At 36.4% G+C, this 23,494-nt stretch overlaps 1 protein-coding gene across 1 annotated transcript; it reads left to right on the top strand.

Moving 5' to 3' along the window:
• The first annotated feature begins 10,605 nt into the window (after positions 1–10,605).
• LOC126253081 (uncharacterized) lies at positions 10,606–16,534 on the top strand. Its single transcript, XM_049954180.1, has 5 exons — positions 10,606–10,725; positions 13,384–13,477; positions 15,624–15,775; positions 15,879–16,025; positions 16,146–16,534. Exons 1-5 carry the CDS (start codon positions 10,699–10,701, stop codon positions 16,287–16,289), a joined length of 564 nt encoding a protein of 187 aa, XP_049810137.1. The 5' UTR covers positions 10,606–10,698; the 3' UTR covers positions 16,290–16,534.
• The last annotated feature ends 6,960 nt before the right edge of the window (positions 16,535–23,494 follow it).

Raw genomic sequence — 23,494 nt, forward strand, 5'->3', positions numbered from 1 at the left:
TTATCATTACAGTTTCATTATCATGGGATTAGCGTTTATTATTTAATGGGAACTTGTACTTGAGTCAGATAGCGAGCTTTCATTTAATTGTCTTTGCCATTAATATTGTTGTGGGGAGTTTATACTTAGCTGTGGCACCATTTCTAATAAATATTGTTTTTAAAATTTCTGTGGGAAGGTCACACTTAGCTGTGGCTCCATTATTAATTAAGTATTGTCACTTAATATTTCTTGTGGGGAGGTTACAGGGTTCTTGCTAGAGATGAACCTGTCTTTCTGTTTGTTTGGATCATTAATTTCAGAAGCTTTATAGTCAGAAAAGTGGAGGTAATGGACTTGTACCACTATTGAAATAAGCCCTTCATATTATATGACGACATGCACATTCAGCGCCAGTTATGGTTGGTCAAACACAGCTGTGACTCTGAATGTATTATATTAATAAGAGCCAACATTGCATTTTCTCCTGACAATATCAAGTAACTTAAAAAATGTGTTTGATTCTGCTTCCAATATGACACTTTTGCTTAATACTCCACATGCTTACAGGACTTTGCAATGTTAACACAGCACAACTCAGACATCTGTATAAGTGTAATGAAATGAAAACAGTAGTATTGAGTCATACTAATGCCTTACTTTTGTGCCAACACAGTTCAAGACTCTGGAGAAATGTTTTACACCTGGTGTTCTACATGGCAACTGCACACACAAGAACTTTTTGCCAACACTACTATTACCTGCATAAGTAAGCTTTTCCTGTGTTACTTTCAAGTAATGCACTTAAACTATTCCTGATTTAACTGGAAGATCTGTACTTCCCACTTTCATATCAACAGCCTCAAAATAAAAAAGTGGCAGGAAATTTACGGGTATAGGACGGCTTAACATGTCGAAATTGAAATTTTCATTATTCACTCACTGTATTTAACATTTCTCATTCCTTAAAATAGCATAACAACTTCAATAAAACATAGTTTAATCACTTATTCTGAACACATATTTCATAATTACGGCACTTTTAAACTGCAAATCCTCTAAGAGCTGTCTTGAATCTTCAGGATTCTCTCTCAAGAGCCTTGATGTGGATAGATACGTACAGCAACCAGTAATCAGAGTCGGAACTGCGTCTGCAAAATCACAAGGATTCTTAAACATTTTTGATGTCACTAATTACAAGCAATGTAATTGACAGAGTAGTATTGCTAATATTTGCTGTAATGAATGGCACTCAATGGGATATATTTCACATATGCTAGAACGATCTCGCTTAAGTAATTAAATTCATCGAAACACTTACAAACTAACCTCTCGTCTGACAAAGACAGCCTAAAGATGCAGCGTCGCAGTGGCAATTTCTCCAGATCTGTTGACAATGATATTTTGAGGTATCACTTTACTGAGTGACTGATATGTAGTTCGGGTATCTGTGAACATAACAATATGTTAGAAGTCATTTTCTAAACACGAACGATTACGGTACTGTATGGCTACTTACATATTAATTACACTACTAATATTTTCACAGTCGTTTCTTTAATACAAAATTAAAGCCAACGGAAGAACAAACGTAAAACATGCTTACAGTTTTGTTGAGGTGCAATTTTCTGTATGGACAAATGTAACTTTTTCATACGGTGGTATGTCGCAGAAATCGCAGGAGTCACAGAAATCGCAGACGTAGAATAAATCGCGGAAGTAGCAGAAATCGCAGAAACAGCAGTGGTATAGGGCGGAGGGATACACGACTTGGATTCCTTAACTGCGACAAATCACAGTTAAGAATAACAGATACTGAAAAGTAGCATTCACAGAAATCACTGATATCGGAAAACCGCAGTTTAGCCCATCACTATGCCCGACTGTTCGTTATTACACTATCAAATTTCTTTGTCAAGCATTTAATCAAAGATGTGATCAAAAATTTCCGTAAAATATATTTGACTAAGATCTTTGACGTAGCGCTAGAAGGGCTATTACACTGTCATCATATTTATCGTCAAAGTTCAAGATGGCTGACAACAACAACTTATTAATTGCAGCAGTTGCATGTCCTACAATTGCACTATGTGCACATGCGGAAGAGAAGCGGGGGAAAAAAAGGAAACACACCTGGGTGAAGCCATGGGTTTTACGACGACAAGTTAAAAGTATTCAATAAAAACTTGTTACGTGAGCTTATAGTGAAGGACGTCATGTCGTACATCAATTACTTAAGAATGGATGAGCAAACATATCTGTATTTGCTCAGTGAAGTGAATTCTCACAACACAAAGCACAATATTCACTTAAGAACTGCTATATCTGCAGAAGACAGGCTCACTGTAACACTCCGATTCCTTACTACAGGAGAGGATTAGGTTAGTTTACGTCAGGTCTCCAATCTTCTTAATCTATTTTTGTATTCAGGGTGCCTCACGTCGTAAAGTGCCTCATCAGCTTCATACATCTATACTAATTTTGTAGTTGTCGGCACACACCAATTGTATTTATCGGCAATGTTTATAAAAACACTACAGACGACAGAACACTGCAGCGATGTTAGCGGTCCATGAGGTAACATGTCACATTCCAATGAACAGAAGACTAGTGACTTCTTTGATCAAATCTATAGCGAGGCCCTAGATTTGATCAAATATTGGACGACATTTGACAAAGTTCTCTATTACAAAGATTTTTGACAAAGAAATTTGATAGTGTAATACCGGCCTATATCTATACCTCAGATGGAGCAACCACAAACATCTTCATTGTAACAGCTATTAAATTTCGGGTTTTAATACTAATCATTAATGTTAACTTCTTGCTCAGTCGACCACTCTGCATTTGTTGCTGCGTTACCGAAGACAAGATAGTTAATAACATCTTTTGATGTTAGTTATTATTTACTAATACACACGTAATTATGGAAATCACTTTAGTTTTTTATTAACAACATACAATAATATATAATGATAATGAAAAATTGCATTTTGTACGGAGGAAAAGAATAGTTACCCTACAATTGTTCTCAGCCATTATGGTAACTAAAATGTCCGTGATTTTTATAGTTAATACTGAGCACTACTTTTTCTCGCGCACACAGTTCCTCACATATTCTTAATCAGCGACCTCATGGCAAAAGTATGTCCCATATAAATTAACTATAGTCAATTTTCTTGCAGTTTAACAGAAGTGCCCTGACCCCTTTCGTAGCATATCACACTGAAATGCTCATTATATTGTACATCACAGCTGTGTAGACTTACTCAGGACAGTAAACAAGAGAATTAACAATAGCCACGCATGGTTTATATAGTAGAATTTAGAGAGAAAATGAGCCGTCCTAAACCTTCTTTCATTTCCCCCCTTCGGGGGTTATTCTTATGAGAGATTATATATCGATAATTTTAATTAAAACTTTTTCAGAGCTATTAATTATTTTCGATATTATCGATCACCTCTCTCCTATATGAGAATGAGCCTGATAATATTGTTCTTAATTAACCAAGTGGTTGATATCCAACATCTCCTCAGCATTCATCGTTGATGCGATATCTTGACGAATATGCATCAATGCCAGTCCGTTTAAACAATCATCCTGCTGTGAAGATAAGTCTTCAGGTTGAGATATATTTCTGCACAATGCTGGTTGTGAGAGAAAATGTACACAACTGGCAGAAGTCTACTATTCGGCAGCGCTGTCGCTCTTTAATAGGCCTCTACTGGAGACTTCCGCCGTATTTTCGTTTATTTGCTTCCAAATTTTTAGCTCTCTCTACGAAGCTACAAAACAAGGTATTTAATTTTTGTATGCTTTACCAATTTGCAAAACATGCTCTACCAGGTGTAAATCACACACGGTATTCTAGTGACGATCTGGTAACGCAAATCTAGTAAAATTAAAACCCTATATAAAGTTAATTGCGTGGTCAAGCAATACCCACACCTCGCTCTTATTAGATGATTGTTGCTCCACGGAATAATTTATCACTTTGCAAAACATACTTTATCAGTAATGTTCTGTTACAGCAATATTTGTAGCTATTTGATTCTTTGTAGCTGAGATGTTGGGAATCAAATTCCATTTAACAAATTATCTAGAAAAGATATGAACTCTGATAGACGGTAATACCACAATCTAAGAGCGAAAGTGCACTAGTGTGGCCACGACCAATGGCTGGCCGTGGCCGCAGCTACTGCAACCAGGACTGTGGCTGGCCGGCACGGCTGGCAGTCGACTGGCCGCACATCAGTGGCACGGAGATAGCTACGGCTGTGTGCCTCTGGAATCGTGAGAAAAAACGAAAGAAGAAGCGATATTGAGAACATCCTATGTTGCAATCCCTCTCTACAAACGGAATGTGTGTTACTTTTTTTTTGTGAACTTCGCGAACACGAAGATAAATTCTTCAATTTCACTAGAATGTCAACAAAAACTTTTGATGAATTGTTAAAGGAAATTGGAGACACTATAAGGGGTATAAACACAACAATGGGGCTATGCATAGGAAATGAAGAGAAACTGCTAGTTAGCTTAATGTACGTTTTATTAAAAGTTATTTTATGAAAATAAACAAGAAAAAATTTAATTTCACCCCACATAGTAACATTGACTTCATCATTCGTGAAACAAATGAGTAAAGGTGACATAACACTATTGTCAATACTGCCATCATTGATGGTTTCTTGTGGATACTTCGCTATGTTGTCTTGTGAAGAAGAAGAACAAGCAGGTTGCGCAGGGTAGCTTTGCTGATAATATCCTTCTGCTTCACAAGGTAGCGATGTAACTTAAAGATGGCATTGTGAGAAATATACTGATGATTGTGAAGGCTGAGGTGGTGTTCATGGCTGGAAGTGGTTGGATAACTAGGGTTCCATTGAACTTCTTCGATAATACTTAAGATACATCGTTTTACTGACAACTTCAAGTGCTGCGGAATTTTCTTACAATCGGGGACCAAAGATAACATAAAAGAGTCTGTCCTCGTCTGTCATCATTTGTGCGTCTAGTTGCTGTCTTGCTTCTGCAGATTTTTGCAGCACATTGATTAACTGTCTACTAATTTCATCTTGTGGCTTCCTTTTCTTGCCTAGCACCCTAGCCCGTGTACGGTCCACTTGCTGCTTCACTTTCTTGTGAGGCCTGATTCTCAATGGTTTCAGGCGATACGCTGCTGTGCATATGGGATTGTGGACTGGTGATATTTAAGAATGACAGCAAATTGAAATACAAATATTGTGTGTTCCTTGCAGCAGCAGAACCACTTTTACCACTTAATCGCCTCTTCTCTCAGTTGTAGGAGTCTTTGATATTGCACCATTTCTTCTGTAATTGCATACCTACAATAATGAAACATTATTTTAACTACGAATAATGTCCATTGTTTGCATGCTGAAACCGCAAGCAGTGATATGTTAACGAGTTTCCACATACCATAAGTTAATTTTTGAAAAAATATTACAATAATTCTGCTTATTAGATTATCTTTGCAAAATGTTCCACGAAATTATGTTCAGGAAAAGGTAGCCTGAAATGTAACATTTTTCCTAGAAGTGTGAACTGATTTAGTAATTTTTCCCTTTCAGATATCTAGCAACTGGAAATTCGTTTGTTGATCTGCATCATACCTTTCGACTTGGAGTAACAACAATCAGATAAATTGTAAGAAGAGGTGTTCCAATCTGGATTACCTTGAAAGACGAATGTTTGTCAGAACCTACCAAAAAAGATTGGTTGCAAATAGCAAAAGATTTTGAAACTAAGGCCAATTTCCCAAACTGTCTCGATGCTGTTGATGGAAAGCATGTGAGACTGGTGAAACCAGCAAACAGTGCATTAGCTATAAGGAATATTTCTCTATTGTATTAATGGCTGTTAGTGATGCAAACTACAAATTTGTCGCTGTGGATGTTGGATCGTATGGTAAATGTGCTGACTCAACAATATTTCAACAATCAGTGTTCTATAAGCGAATACTGTTTCATAACTTGGACATTCCATAAGACAAACAAATTTCAGAAATAAACAAAACGCTAGTGCCTTATGTATTCATTGCTGATGACACATTTTCTCAGTCGCACAGAATTCTGTGTCCATACGTTGGTCTAGGACTTGGTATGAAGAAAAAAGTATTTAATTATCGTCATTGCCGAGTAAGACGTTTCGTAGAGTGCACTTTCGGTATAATGGCAAATAAGTGGAGGATCTTTCACAGGCCTCTGAATGTAGATGTTGATTTCGCTATAGACATTGCAAAGGCATGTTGTATTCTACACAACTTTGTACGAAACAGAGATGGTGTACAATTTTTAGATACATTGTATTGATATCCCCGAATTCATGAGGATACTCCACAATCAATATGCAGGCATAGATCCAATTCACACTACAGAAATTTTTTTGCCAATTACTTTGCACATGAAGGCACTCTGCCATGGCAATTGGACTACATTCACTGAATTACGTGTATATGTGTGGTGTCACCACCAGACACCACACTTGCTAGATGGTAGCCTTTAAATCGGCTGCGGTCCGTTAGTATACGTCGAACCCGCGTGTCGCCGCTATCAGTGATTGCAGACCGAGCGCCGCCACACGGCAGGTCTAGAGAGACTTCCTAGCACTCGCCCCAGTTGTACAGCCGACTTTGCTAGCGATGGTTCACTGACAAATTGTGCTCTCATTTGCCGAGACGATAGTTAGCATAGCCTTCAGCTGCATCATTTGCTACGACCTAGCAAGGCGCCATATTTATCTTGTGATGCATGTACCGTCAGACCGATGTTCACCAATTATGGATTAAAGTTAAGTATTCCAGAAGCTACGTACCTTTTTTGCTAGTCTCTATTCCTTTAACTGTTCCAGACCTCACGCCAGCCTGCATGAGCTTAAACGCGTGCCTTTCGGCTTCCTCTGATAGTGGCTTGGCTGTCTTGCCAAGTCACAACAATATGTTTTGTTAATTAAATACAAATAAGTATAAAAGAATTTACACAACATGTTTTGTTCCTGCAGTGTTGCACGTTCACTGACCCCGAACATCATGGTCACTTCCTCCCACATTCTCTTCTTCAGGTTTCTATCAGCATATTCTTCAGATGACAAGTCCCACAAGGAAGGCCTCTCCCTAATTTCTATAATAAATTTCTCCGTGTCTAAATCCATTACAAATGAGAGATTTTTGCATAAACACGCAAGAATACTGAAACGTAAAAAACTGCACAGCTGGAACGTCATCGACGGCTGGTCGCACACTGGCAACCTACCGTGCGCGCTGCCCCATGTAACTACACGTAACTTTGGCCGCAGCGGCCAGATGGCCTGAGGCTGGTCACAAGACCCGACACTTTGTCGCTATAAATGGCGACTTTTGCCTTCGTCTTAGCGACAAAAAAAACTTTTTAGCGACAAAAATTATTTAGCGACTTATCTGGCGACTTTTGGAGTACTGACGACTTTTGAAGTACAAATCAAAACTATTTTGGGCCAGTATTTTCATTAACAAAACTAAGATTGTAACTATAGAATGGGTATTACACTGAAGTTGTTCAAGATTTACTAAGTTAAATTAAGTTCTTAGCAGATCACGTAACATTGTTCAGCATTTAGTAAACCTGAATGTGGGAACTGCCAACAGAGTAAGAAAACCTTGACTATAGAACAATTCATTATTCATTACCCGCTAGCCTGTTATCGTCGATAGCATATCGATATATAATTCGACTTTTGAATTCCCTTTATTTTTCGAATTGACAAAAACCAAATGTAATATTAAGTATAATAAAATACATTTCTGTCCAGCAACCTCTAATTTTTCGAAATGTTAACTCGCAGTCAAATTATTACCACATGCAGAGTGGTGACGCAAGAACAATTCGGTGGGGGTATCTCAGACATTATTAAGTTTTAAACAATGTACAACAAGACTGACATTGAGTTACCGAGTGAGTAGATTGTTTCATGACATCTAGTTCGCCTGAGTTTTAATGTATTTTCAGTGATTATAAATTGGTGAAACTTATGTTGTGGTGGATTACATAATGGATTTACCGCAGAAGAAGAAGCAGTACGCTAAAAAATATTGGGATGCGTGGGAAGCAGAACCTTAATTCGTTGGACACTTATCCAAGGCAAGATGTCAAGTATGTGTAACAGAGTTTTATGCTAAATTGTGTGATATTAGAAAGCATTAGAAAACTATTAAGCATAGACCAAAAATTGATTTAAAAAAAACACAAACCACCTTACCACATGTTCCGAATACTACAGTTAGAATAGCAAGCAGAGTGGAAGGCGCCTTTTATTTATTGCTGAACATTGTTCGATTTTAGCTGTAAATCATTTAGGAATACTGTGCAAGAAGGTGTATTCCGGTGGTGAGGGCGCCAAAAACATGCAATTACATCGTACAAAGTGCACTAACATTATAACTGAAGTTTTGGCTCCATATTTTACACAATCATTGGTTGAAGATATGGGCAACCAAAAATACAGTGTACTAATAGATGAATCCACATATGTATCAATATCTAAAATGCTAGGTATCATTATACAGTACTATAGTGTAAACAACCAAACCATTAGATCAGCATTTCTGAAAACGCTGTAGTAGAAACTGCAGATGCAAGAAATCTGGCTGCTGTTCTTGTGAATTCTTTCAAAGATCTCAAACTTCCAATCGCTAATATGGTAGGAATTGGCACAGATAATGCTTCTGCAATGGTTGGAATAAACAATGGGCTTTTCGAACAACTCAAGAGAGAATATGGTTTCAAGCATTTGGTATTGATCCGTTCCAGTTGTCACTCCCTTCAGCTTGCAGTTTCACACGCCTCAGTGAATACCATACCTAGAAACATAGAGTTTCTTGTATGGGAAACCTACAATTAGTTCTCCATTTCACCCAAAAGACAAGAGGAATATAAAAATGTTTATGAGACAATAAATTGTGGAAAACAGTCACTAAACATTTGGAAGGTCTGTGCAACACGTTGGCTTTCAATTGAACCAGCAATACGAAAAAATCTGGAGCAGTGGGAAGAACTAAAGCCACATTTTTCACTTGCCATGGTTCAAGACAATTGTTACACTGCCGATCTTTTGTACAAGTTGTATTGTGACGACTCAAATCATCTTTACATGTTCTACCTTAAACATCCTTTAATGGACGTACAAATAGCAATAAAAGCTTTTGAAGGAGAATACAATGACCCCACTAAATTACTAGATACACTTGTATTTCTCATGCAGTCACTCAGACAAAACATAGTTTTTCCAACTGTTGATTTGTTGACAATACCAGTTCCAAGCGAATGTATGTATACAAACCCGAACCTTGGCTTTATGTTTGAACAGAAATTGTCTGAGTCAAGTTTGTCTGAAGAAAATAAAGTTTATTTGAAGAAGAGATGCATTCATTTTAGTCTAAAACTCATAAAAGAAATTCAACACAGACTGCCAAGTAACGTTACGATCCTGAAAAAAATGTCAATGCTGAATGTTGAAGAAACGCTAAAAATGAATAAAACTAATACTGTAGCGGATGTAGCCAAAGAATTGGGTTTTAGTGGCGATTTCATAGACGGTATGCTGCAAGAATGGCATAATATCAACTTCATTATGTGGAATAACACTACTAACACTGTTCGATTTTGGAGTGAGGTTTTGCAGTATAAAAATGCCGCACGGGACAATCCTTTTTCTTTGATTTCACAGCTAACAATGACTGCTCTATGCCTACCACATTCCAATGCAGAAGTGGAAAGAATATTCAGTTCTATGAACATTATAAAAACTAAACAACGTAACAGATTATCGTTAAAGACAATTAATGCTTTGATCATATTGAGAGACCAGCTGAAGACACAAAATAAATATTGTGCATCTTTTGACATACCGTCAGACGTATTGGAGCTTATTGGAACAAACAAAAGTTACTCTTTTGCGACAAAACCAGTCGAACCACATCATCATCTTTTGAGCGACGTTCAACCCTCTACATCAACTACAGTTCTGTCAGAGCATGAAACAGAAGAGTTATTCGATCTTCTGAGTGACGACGATGAATAGCTCACATACCGGTATGTATATATTTTGTAACCTAATTTAGTTCTTGCTTTCTTTTGTTACAACTATAGTCGTATATTTCTAGTATATTTGACTACTGTGATTGAAACAACAATTTATGTGTTGCGTCAATTATGATAACATGTTTAATTAAACGTTAGCGTATTTTATATGTATGTTGTTGCAAGTGATGCCTCATTTAATTAAGACAAAATAGCAATTACATGTGAGAATTTTTATTAATATTTTATTTCCCCGTCTCCTTCCCACTGGCTTATTGCACCATTCACAGCACGAAACTTTCAGTACACCCCTAGTAAAATCAGTTTTAGCGACTTTCTACCGACTTTTGATATTGAATCTAGCGACTCGGGTTTTTTAGAGTTGGCAACACTGCTTGCGGCTGGCCGCAGTCGGCTAAGTGCGGGAAGCCTAACAGACACATCATTGTGGTCCAAAACCACTCGGAAGTGACGTCAAAATGACGTATACGCAAACGCGCTGCACACTTGTCGACTGATCGAGATCTGTGGTCAAATCGAGTTAGCGGGAAAAGCGTCTGCTTTGTTCTGAACTGTCGTACTGACCGTCAGACTGTGTATCTTGAGTGGTTGTGTTTTCGCTATCGAGCAAAATGTCTCAGGTGTATGAAAACATCTAATTCGTTGGAGGAGGTAATAATAACTTTATGTTAGAATTGGCTGGCAAAAATATGCGCCTTAGAAAATAACTTTTTTTCTGCTGCCAGTTAAGATTTCATTGTAATAAATTTTATATGTCGCTTTCCGCGATCTGATTCCAATTTTTAAGTGAGTTTTTTTATGTATTATGCAGTTTTTTCTTTGTTTTCGTTGTGAGGTGCTGCATTGTTAAATTACCTTTACTGTAACATATACACGTGGAATATTGTAATTAATGATCGGTGTTTAGGAATTTAATGGCAACTTTGTTTCAAAATTCGCCGTTTGTGAGTTCGTCATCTATGTATTACAGTAAGAGAAACTGAACATTGCAGCAGCTCAAGCGCAAACGTCGTCTCGAGTAAATGGCATAATTTAGAAGACACACACATGAAAATGGGACTCAGGGCCTGGGAACAATCATGCAAAAGGAAAATAAAAAGCAGTATATTTGCAGCTAATGTCATTGCTAGAACGTGGGCTCTGTATTCCACATAAATGTATCCTGCATTTTCCCAGGAATTTTACGTAGTTCTTTCTAATTGCACTATCAGCTCCAGTGCATAATTGCACAAATCCATTACTGCTGTTTTCTTTGCGCTGGCACTGAGCTGAATTTCATTGAGGTACTGAATTCAGAGATTAGCTAGAAAACTGTCTATGCAGGGATATGGAGCTCTGTAATTCAAATGACTGTAAGATCCTTAGTTTCTCACCAAAGTTTCAGCAAGGTCAGTGACATCAACTATGAAACAACTTTTTTCATCAATAGCACTGTAATGAATGCCACTTTATGCAAATGTTGCAACATGACCACGTGTGTCCTCCCTACTGAATTCTGAGCAAAGGTGTATTGTTGATGGATGCTGAGTGAGAGCTTTTTGTTCAGGATACCATTGCTCAGTAATAACTGTCCACTTAATTAATACATGTTACGATGTTTCAATTATTACCACTGCTTAGGTGGCTGCTTAAGTATGTGTGGATAATGTTGGAACTCTATTGGGATTCCTGGATTATATTGGTAGATAAAGTCTGTCAGGATCTAAAATTTTCTCAGCACCACACTGAAATTTTGATGATAATGTAAGCTGTTTTAGTCTTTAGAAATACTCGTTGGTGAATATGGGTCCTCATAGGGTATAGAACGTTACGACACTTTGAAGCCCTCAAAGTTAAACTTCTCTTACAGCTGTTCTTTCACATCTACACTCTTCTTATTGCCCTGCTAGATTTTATTTTAATTTCTTCTATTGCTAGATTTTATTTTAATTTCTTCTATTGCTAGATTTTATTTTAATTTCTTCTATTGATCTGGCTTTTACTGGAGATAATGATGATGAGAGTGAGTTATTAAGTCATTTATTTATTTTTCTTAGTTTTTCGTCTCACAACATAGGACTTGGGATGAGGCAAAATGTCTTCTGGAGATATTATCTCAGTTCTTCTACTGGATAGTGTTGACTTCTCGAGGAGGAGAAATGTTGAGGTCTGCATCTATAACCTTGTCAGGAATACCAATAGTAGAAATAGATGGCAAATTATTTTTAAGTTTGGAGTGTATCAGTCAAATAAGCCTTAAAAGTGCTGTCTTATTTCCGTTGGTGATAAGGAGGAATTCTGGCTAACCAGCCCAGATCGTGATTGATTTTGCTCTATTTGTCATTAGATAATTTCCTGTATCATACAATAACTTAAGTAAGACTTCAAGACAAGAAGTCATAGCTTATGGCTTGTATGATGTGGCAGAGTATGCAAAATTATGCTGTTTTTTTCATATGATGATTATGCAGAATCATAAGTTGTGGTCCTTGAGGGGAGTGTCTCATGTACGTAATGAAAGTTTCATGAATTCTGTGAGCAATTCGTCGTATCATGCTCTCTTTCCCAGGTCTCTGTCACAGATTTCAATCCCTTTGCAAATTAATGTGCCAAGATGCTTGCAGATTTTGTGATTAAGCTTAATGGATGTTGTATTGAAGTAATGTAGTCAGAGGTCTTTCTTCCACTTTTGTTAAGAGTTTGACAGCCGAAAACTGATATTTTTCAATTGTAGGAGAGAAATCATTTTGTAATTTTTACAAAAACTTTTTCATGGATGTATTAACCAGTTTCAACTTTCATCAGTTGTACTGGATAGTTTTGATTGGTGATTGTCTTATTCTTAGTATATACAACCAGGAATTCATAGTATGCATAATTATTATGCTTAATAAAGCTTTTGTTGACATAAGGCAAGGCGTGCTTGAAATGAGGTTAACTGAAGCACTGATCAGTTAACCCTAAAACTAGGTCATTAAACTTCATGTGCACTTGGAAAATATTTTTCATCATCATAATCACAACTGAAAGAACATTTTATGATCTTAATTTTAACTGAAGTCAACAGTAACATAATTTGTGGTCAGTGAATAACAATGGAATAAAAGCAAAAGAGCAAACAAATGAACTCCCAATTTTGTTAACTCATCCATGATTAATAACATAACACTTACTTACTTTAGCTGTCAAAAACATCAGATGTGATGAAAGGCTGTGTACATTAAATAACTGAATTTTGTAAAGCCTAAAATTTCCCTCTTCATTCACGTTTCCCAGTTAACCTTAAGTGTAGTTACCCTCAGTTTATGCTACTGGTCACTTTATTCTCAGGTGGAAACACTTCTCGATCAGCTGAAAACTGTGGGGTTTTCATACTGCGTGAGAAGTAGTCGTTTTAAAGAGCCTTCTTCAGATGTTATGAAAAGTAAGTGAACTGCTGCATTAATTACTTTCTGTGGTTTACCATTTTAGTTCATATATGTGTACTTGAAGGAAGAACTTAGTTTGCTGGAATTAGGGATAGTATATATAGGCTACTTTAAATGGACATTTCTTTCTAAGCTGCACTAACAATTGATGGAATTGACTGTTTTTGTTATTGTTAATAGTTGTGATATGCAAGGCAGAATTGTATTAATTATTTTCCTCTGTGTTGACTTGTTTGTCATTTATCCATTTTCACAGCCATACACTCAGTAATTTTTACACACTTGAATTTGATAATAGGCTGATTAAAATTATTAGTTGCTTGACAATTCCTGTCGGAGCTGGTTTCCTCCAGAGTGCTGAATGCGTCAGGTCCAAACTATCTCTGTTCGCTATTTCCTGACTGCCACAACAGCTGATCAATCCACTTCCATTTTCTTGTCTGACTTCCTTTCTTGATGTGTTTGAATGCCATGCAATCATTTGCTGCCTTCAACAAGATTGGCCTTAAACAACATTTTTAGACAGTAGGCATAACTACGTATCCTTATAATACGTAACAATGTGAAAGGCTGATCTGGTTGAAGGTAGCACACGATCGTTGGGACCAAATAATCTTACATTAGTGTAATGTAGAGTGGTGGCATAGTGCAACGGATAAGAAACATTCCTGATCCATATAAAGTTGTGGATTTGAGTCTTGACAGATTCTTTCATATTTTTTATACCAAAATATTATCAAAATTACTTCATTATTTTTATTTAGTTAATAGGTTTGGATGCAGTTTTATTTCTAACACTCTGCTGTGTCATTTTCGACATTGTATTTACTTTTTAATTCCTTATATTTCTTATTCATATCATTATTTCATTTGAAATCAGCTTGTCACCTATAACCTGTAACTGAATACAAACCAGGACTGCTCATTAGTTGGTAATTTGGCAGTCCATGCAGCTTGTGTGAGGACAGTTTCAGGTGCCATAATTAATGAAAGGAAGAAATTAGTTTGCTTTTAGCATTGAAATACAATTTTTTTTTGTCTTGAGTTTGCTTATAGAGAATAGCTTCAGCTAGTTTCCTGCCACATGCTTAGTGTTGGATGTTTCACCATCAAGCCAGGCCAGGCAACAGCATTAGGTGTGAGGCTCTGCTGCAACTGTCCGTGGTCAGTGTATTAATTGTTGTGAACAAAGTACGATTAACAGTTCTTCTGTAGAATGCTGACAGCCATTTTCTAGGATATATTGCACATCATGTTATGGTTAGGTTATCAAATGAGTTTAAATTCTGGGCTATAAAATGTCGTATCTGCCACAGTTATGCCATTGGTCACTCCAAAACCAGTTGTCAGCAGAGCATGTCATATTCATGTTATTTCATAATGGCCACTTCCAACACTGCCCAGAGTTAAATGTATACGTCTCCCATCCTTTCGTAATCCCAACCTGTGCTCTGCCTCTACTGAGCTAAACTTACTTTTTTTTAACATGAAAATTAAATTGAACAGCACTTGCTGAGTGACCTGCTCTGTTGGTTGCCTATAATACAGCAGCAGCCGGTGTGCCAACACTTTAGCAACAAGTGACAGATGCCAACTAACAAATAATTTTAATGAATCTATACTCCTGTGTTCATGTTGAAATGGTTTCTATGGTTTTCGATAATTGTGGTGTTGATATGTAAAACAGTAGTCAGCTCATTGAACCTATTGACAGGCGTGTTTAGCTTTATTGTCTTCCTAGTTAAGTTTATTTTTTGTAATTCCACATTTATAGTAATTACATTTTTCTACATAAGTGTTCTTCACATCTCCTTTGTTTACAAAGAATATTAATTCCACATTTATTGGAACCACAATAAAGCACTTCAGTTGCCCGAAATCAGTATGGTATCCTCATTGCACATGGCAGACAGTTCCATTTCTTTGCTAGATACAATAGGTGTGACATCCTGTAAAATTTTGCTCCAGTACTATGTAAAGTAGATAGACAATCTGCTTCTATCAGTTCAGAACTTTGACAATACCTGTCAAATGAATGAAATGTTTTCTCACATTGTATTTAGTTAATTAACAATAACATATGTGAATTATTTAACAATAACAATGTTTTTTTGTCTGTGAGAAATATATTAACTGTTCCAGGTAAAACAAAGCATTTCTTCAAGCAAATGCAGGGACATGTCCCTATCCCCTTTTTTGGTTGTGCATTCGCAGTGGAGAGTGTGTGGTCGAGGCACTGTGTTTTGGGGCCAAAATACTATAAAAGTAAAGAGTCTAGTGTACCTGAGCACTTGGTAATATCATGCTGTGCTAAGATATACTTACTTTCCATAAAACAAGTTCGTTACAGGGAAAGTTTATTAAACAAATTTTATAGTAGTTCTTTACCCTCTTTAGGAAGACCATGTGACTCCTCGTAAGAGATTGAGGATCATGGATACTAGAAAATCCAACTGCCCAGCAATTTTAAATATGAAGTGTATAAGGGTGTATCCTGATTACAGTATGCACTCAGCAACTGAACACAGGGATGCCAAGGCAAAAGTAAGTATCCAGTTTGGGTTCTGCTTGGAGAAAATTTTACATGATCAGTTGACGGTATACTTTAAAATCTATTGTTTTTTATGCTCTTAATTAAATAATTGATACATTTTTGTCTTACAGGTTCTTGCAAGTCTACAGAAAGATTTGGCATTGCCATGCCCGCCTAAGAGCTATCTACGTTATTATTTGACTGCTTCCCCAGCAAGTACACATACACATGCTACTGAAAGTGTTGAAGCAAGTGGGTACATATGGTACAAATAAAGTATTGTTTGACGAGACTAGACTGCAGAATCAGGTTGATGAGTGGCACAAAGACTCGAGCAATCACATGATTTATTATAGACATTGTACGGGAGCCAATGGAGAAGTGAAACCATTACTTTTTTGCTATCAGAGCAGTTGGCAGAGAGATCTTTTGAAGAAGTATGGGCGTAGTTGTTTGTTAGATGCAACATACAAAACAACAACATATGATATTCCTTTATTTTTTATAGCTGTGAAGAGTAATGTGGGCTATTTGGTTGTCGTTTTTTTTTTTTTTTTCTCATTCAGATTGAAAATGCAAGATCCATTCATGAAGCACTAGACATTTTCAAGGACTGTAACAAGGATTGGAATCCCCTCTATTGGGTTACTGATTTCTCGGAGTCAGAGATAAATGCAATTGAGCAAGCATTCCCTCAGACAAAAGTTTACTTGTGCCTTTTCCATCGAAAACAGGCATGGGGAAGATGGTTGAAAAAAAAGGATAATCTACGTGTACCAAATGACATGGTGTTGTGGCACATAAATGTTTGCAACTTGATTGTAATTTTTGAACAGTTTCTCAACAATCCAAGAATTTCTTGTAATGAAAAGTAGACATTGTTGCTTGGGTAAAGGAAATACAAATCACGGTCAATATAACTACCTTATTAACTTTCCACAGAGAAATATTTTTCACTACTGCTACTTAAAAATTCAAATGTGTGACAAAGTTTGCTTACAGAACTTGGCATAAAGATCTCCCTTATTTGTATTTTTTAGGTAGCTCTTATTGTTTGATCCTTCAAATGGAATGCTATGACCTCCATGTGATCTATTCCTTAGTAGTTAATTATCCATTAAGGCACAAATATATGAACATTACAATGAGAGGGGTCTTTATGCCAGGCCCTGTAAAAGTAATGGCATCTTACTTAATATTATTGTTGGGAATTTGATGGCACAGCTGTGGGAGACCACAAATTTCAGGGTTTGCTGCAAATCTGGCACACAGTTGCTGAGTGATTCAAGTACTTTTCATAATGTTTCACTGTTGATACAGTTGTATGTGAGATTATAAACCTGTTTGAACAACACCTTCACTTCAAATTGCTGCAAAGAAATGGTTAAGGTATCAGTGTGATGCTCTATATGTGTTTCCTCAACTGTGTCCTCATTGCTACTGTCTTCATGTGAAATTACTGCAGACACTTCTGAAACCAAACCTGTACATCTTGTGAAGACAGATTAATGGGCTATTCCTGCAGCTTTCTGGTATTTTATCAAAACCCCACTCTGGATAGAAAATAAAGATTGCACAGAAATGCTTGCATGGGTATTTATATATCTCAAAATCTTCACATGCGCAGTTTGGTAGAGCAAAGCTTACAACATAATTAGTCTTTGAACATTGTACTCTCCATACAAAACATTGTCCAACTTCACATTCACTAATCTTGCAGTTAATTCAACTTTCCCTGGTGCGTATCACTGCATGACATGTTTCACAAACTTGCTTTTTTTTAAAAAAAAAAACATGAAAAAACAGTGGAACATGTCTGTTATGATTTGATGGCAGAATTCTGCAGACAGTACTTTCTAGTTAGGCTTGGAAGAAATTGATTTCTTATATCCCTAGTAGCCCCATTGAAGGTCCCATCTGTGTTCCATTTTAGGAAAAAAGAATGTTTACAATCTTGTTCATGGCGTCAACTTCACTTGTAATGTCAATGGTATCAAAATTGCCCTTGTCCTCATAAGCTTCCACTCACTTTTCATGTACCAATAGCCACTGCTGTTAAACGTACGGTGATGCATATTCGTTTCTCTGAGAAGCCTCACTATCTCTTCTGTATGATCTGTAAATTCTCTGTTGGTGATTCTGAAATTTCTTGCCACATGCCCCGAAATCTCTTCATGTCATTTGGTATTTATTCAGCCATCTTCCTCAAACCTGTTTGACTGAAAAGGCACAAGTAAACTTTTGTCTGAGGAAATGCTTGATCAGTTGCGTTTATCTCAGACTATAAGAAATCAGTAACCCAGTAGGTGGGATTCCAATCCTTGAAAATGGCTAGTGCTTCATGAATGGATCTCGCATTTTCAACTTGAATGAAAAAGAAAACCAAATAACCCACATTACTCTTTACAGCTATAAAAAAATAAAGGCATATCATGTGTTGTTGTTTTGTATGTTGCATATAACAACTATCCCTGTACTTCTTCAAAAGATCTCTTCGCTAACAGCTCTGATAGAAAAAAGTGATGGTTTCACTCCTCCATTGGCACCTATACCATGTTTGTAATAAATCATGTGATTGCTTTATTCCTTGTGCCACTCGTCAGCATGATTCTGCAATCTAGTCTCGTCAAACAATGCTTTATTTGTACATTACAAGGTCCAATATGTGTGAATATAATTTTTTTCAGTGGGGTAAAATGTAGTATTCATTAGACCTGGTATGTGTGTCCCAGTGAAATTATCAATAAATGTATCTAGAGCCAAATTATTGGCTGTATGATGTCATTCCATCGTGCACCTGAATTTGTATTTCCTTTACAAGCTATTGTTAGCATGTGTGTGTGCTGATTTGCTGGAGAAGCAGAGAGATAGTGTTTCAGCTATCTTTGAGACAGTTAAAGGAGGTGCTTTAGAAATGAGTGTCCTGATTGATATGAAAAACAGTTTTCAAATTTTCTGTACAAACTATAAACAGTTCCTCAGTTGGTGATTGTGGAAGAGATTGCCATAGCCACAGTATTGATCCACTGTCAGGTGGTAAACCTAAGATTTCCTTCCAGTATGAGCCAAGTGAAGTAAAACTGTGGTTGGAGAAATGTTTTATATTCTTAAACTGAGTATTTGTAACCCATTATGGTGGATTGCAGTTCATGTGTCAACACTTAAAAATGTTTAGTTCTTCACTGATGACACTTGATACAATTTCAATTTTTAAGGCTATTCTGTGTCAAGTTAAATTTTGAATTATCCATTTAAGCTTATTTTGTGCTGTGTGGCAGATGGATTTATGTTCATGTAATATTTTTAACATTGATTGTAGTAAGGTGTAATAATATGTAAATGCCCAATAAAATAGATTGATATTTATATTTTTTGTTTCTGTATAATAATTCTGTAGCTTGGTGACCTGAGTTGTGTGTGTGTGTGTGTGTGTGATATTATCATTTCATCGGAAATGTGGCAATAACAGATCAGAAATTGTGTGCAGAATATACCTAATTATCAACACCTGTAAGCGGCTAAAGGTCTGGATTTCATTATAATTTCATTCTTAGAGAGCTGCAAGATCATCAATGGTATCTGTACAGATACCAGCTTCATATAAATTAGAAAGGTTTTTACTGACTATTATTCACCAAAGCCGACAAAACAGGCTGCATTCAGTAGTAGTACTACATAATGGTGATACTTCAGTACAACTTTGAACCCTTTAAGTGGTTTAGATCAGTAGGAGCAAAGTATATTCTTCAAGGTATGTTTCACATGCAACTAAGAAACCTTTGCCTTGAATGTCATGTGATTTTGCACTCTGCTGCTAAGTTTTCCTTTTAGATTTATTAAATTTCTTAAAGAGGCTTCTGTTACAACCACTAGCAATCCACATAGGTAACATGTGACTGATATTCCTTATGTATCACAACCTTATTTCAGTTTCACTCTGTTGTTGCTGGTAACTGTTATGATGGAAGAGTTGATTTGTGCCACATTAAGGAAGATTAAGAAAAAAGTCATTTACAAACTCGTGAAAAGGAGGCAGGGTTCCCCAAAAGTATAAAGGTTGCCATAAGCAGTCACTTTTGTTGGATTAAGTTATTTCCATATCCTTTCTGGATATTTCAGCCAGCTGCATCCTATTGTAGAGATAGACTAACCAAAAACCTTAGTGTTATATGAACAGAGCAGAAAAAACTTTATTAAATGCACAAAGGACTGGTAACTACCTTCATGTATGGACCACTTTCCAAAAAATACACTGTGTCAAGGCATTCAGATTGTACATATTCTTTCTGAATATTTTTATTGTAGCAGGAAGAATGGGGATTATTTAACTTACCTTTAACCTAAGGTACATTAGATTGTGTATAAAATTCATCAAAAGAGTAAATACGGGCTCTTACTTAAACTGTTTACTATAACAAGAGAAATTAGAGTACAATATTATAAGAGACAGATGAAGACTAGGTGGGAGATAGACTAAGAGAATAATTTCACATGGTGATGAAAGACTTGCACCCAAACAAGGCACCTGGAGTAGACATTCCCTCACATTTGTGGAGATCCTTCAGACAGACAGCCAAGTCGAACTATTTCATGTGGTATGCAAGATAAGAGACAAGTGAAAAACCTTCATGTTTCAGAAGGAAGTAATAATTCCTATTCCACGAAAACCAGGCACTGAAAGTTGGAAATATTACAGAACTATCAGTGTGGCAAGTCATGGTTGTAGTTTGACACAAATTAAGTAAAGAATAGTGGACAAACTGGTAGGTGCCAACTGACCTCAGGAAACATTACTTTGGTATCTGGGAAAAAGTAGCAACACATGAGGCAGTATTGGTCCTATGAAAAATCTTAAAAGAGGATATAGAGAAAGCTTTTGACACTGTTGGCTGGACAATACACTAGGAAATTCTGAAGGTAGCAAGGATAAAATACAAAGACTAAAATTTGCACACTGATGTAACAGTAATGTGTAAAGACATGAAAAGTGTGCAGTCCTTGGGAAGGGAGTGAGACCGGGAATGAAGTACTGTAGAAGGTGAAACCACGACTTGCAGATGTATGTTTAAAGGGGTGTTGTTCCTGTTGCAGAGGAATTAATTTAGTGTACAATCCTTACTGTGATTTGTATTACCAATGTTTTGAGAGGAATGGAAATATTAAAGTAACGGTATACAAATTCAACAAAGGTTTTTAACTAATGAGAATCATCTTCAAGCTCTGATTCAACATGCATTTAAAATGCTTGGATGTATATCATGACACTGTCTGTAGCTCTTGCCAGTTCATTACACACAATTCGAAGATTCAACAGTGGAACGAAAGACCTGACATAAAAGTAGCATTCATTGAGTGATTGGATATGACAATTGCTCTATCCTGGCAATATTTTACATATAAATTATAGCCATAAGAGTTGCTTATCAATTGAATTGGGTGTACACAGGTATGATTAACATAATAAACCCATAATAAATATCACTGGTATCTTAGCAACTGAAACGGCTACACATCTATGCTGATAACTGAAGCCATGTTTAACAACCTCAGATGTATTTTACTACATTAGATTCAGTTCTCATTCTATAGACCCAAAAATGAGATGGGTTTCTTGGATATGGAATATGTCAAAGTACAACATAAAAAACAAAGACCATCTGAATATAACACTTCCCTGATCACATGTCAGGATACTTTAAAGATATGTGAATACATAACAGATAAACTGGGACTGCCAACGTTTACAGAATTAATACACTCAGAATGAAACAGTTATGCACTTTAACAAATTTATCATACACACAACACCTAATCTTAACTGTTGTAAAACCAAATCTAAGGCATTTTTACTTAAGCTGGTCTAACAGTCCCTGTTAAGATATTCATTTATAGAGGAGCTGCCTGCCTAAAAATCTTTCAAACTTTGTTTAAACTGTGCTGTTTCTGAAACAAACTTTTTAATGGTAGCTGGCAATTTATTGAAAATGTGTGTTCCCGTAAACTGGACTCCTCTTTGGACCAAGGTAAGCAATTTTAGGTCTTATTGTTCCTAGTATTTTACTATGTGCTGAGCTATTGTCTGGAAATAAACATGTTATTTGCAACCAATTTCTTTAAGGGATAAATATACTGAAGCATTGGTTAGAATACCCACTTCCTTGCTCAGATTTGTACATGATTATATGGAATTTACAACACAATTGAGTCTTATTACATGCTTCTGAAGTCTAAAAACTTTTGCTCGGTTTGACGAGGTACCTCAAAATATGAAAGCAAATGAAGTAAGCAAGTTTTTTTTCTATCTCCTACATCTGACATCATTCCCATTGCAAATACAAACTTGTTTAGGTGCTTCAGCAATTTTGTGGTACACACCCTTCCTAACTGAATTTATTACTGAATTGTAACCCGAGAAATTTAACACTGTCAACTGCTTCTATCTGCATGTCTTCGTACATTATACACATCCTGGAAACAAATTTCTTACAGGTTCTTATCTGCATATAGTGGGTCTTTCCAAAAGTTTAATGACAGTAAATTACTTCTAAACCATTTATTGTAAGTGAAAATTTGATTAGTAGCAATTTCTAAATCTGTACTTGACTTGCTATTTGTTGCAATGTTTGTGTCATGTGCCAACAAAACAAACTTAGCATCTGGCAATTTAACAGATGAGGTCATTACTGTAGACAGGAATAAACAACAGATTCAAGATGGAACCTTGAGGAGCACCACATGTAATTACTTCCCAATCAGACGAAGACTATTTGCTTACTCTGCATGTATTTGCAGTGACACCCTTGTTTCCTTTTAGTTAGGTCAGACTCTAACCATTTTGCAGCACTGCCAGTGACATCACAATATTCTAATTCTCTTGAGAGAAAGCTGTGATTCATAGTCAAGGGCTTTTGACAGGTCACAGAGAATGCCAGTAGCCTCTAACTGGTTTTCTTATGAATTATTCCCACTGTATGTGCAAATACCCTTCTCGATATCAGTAAGCATAAGGAACCCAAACTGTGACTTGGATGATATATTGTTTGCAGTCGGATGCTTAAGAAGATGCTTAGACACAACCTTTTCAAATATTTTTGAAGACGCCAGCAAAAGTGAAAATGATCAATAATTTGATAGTATCTCTTTAACGCTCTTCTTGTACAGAGGCTTAACTTAGGCATATTTTAGCCAGCCTGGAAACGTTCCACTGATAAGAGATTGATTACACAAATAATTTGAGGTACAACTCAACTCACATGAATACACTTTGAAAAACTTCACTAGAATACTTTAAGGATTTTATGATGGATGCTGCTACTTAGGGAGAAGTGAGTGTCATTTCCATTTTACTGAAGTTATTTGTAGGGAGTGGTCTCAGATGTTCAATTGCACTGTTAACTGAACCTGATAACTTCAAGCTGTCAGTAACAGATACAAAGTACTGTACCTATTTAAGAAGTTTGCAACACTACATGCATTTGTT

The sequence above is a fragment of the Schistocerca nitens genome, chromosome 4 (assembly GCF_023898315.1).
Source record: "Schistocerca nitens isolate TAMUIC-IGC-003100 chromosome 4, iqSchNite1.1, whole genome shotgun sequence".
NCBI classification, from domain to species: Eukaryota; Metazoa; Arthropoda; class Insecta; order Orthoptera; family Acrididae; genus Schistocerca; species Schistocerca nitens.

Coding starts and splice junctions, on each gene's coding strand:
- LOC126253081 (XM_049954180.1), top strand. CDS start 10,699: ATGAAAACATCTAATTCGTTGGAGGAG. Junction 10,726..13,383: donor CATCTAATTCGTTGGAGGAG/GTAATAATAACT, acceptor CTTTATTCTCAG/GTGGAAACACTTCTCGATCA. Junction 15,776..15,878: donor CTAGTGTACCTGAGCACTTG/GTAATATCATGC, acceptor TACCCTCTTTAG/GAAGACCATGTGACTCCTCG.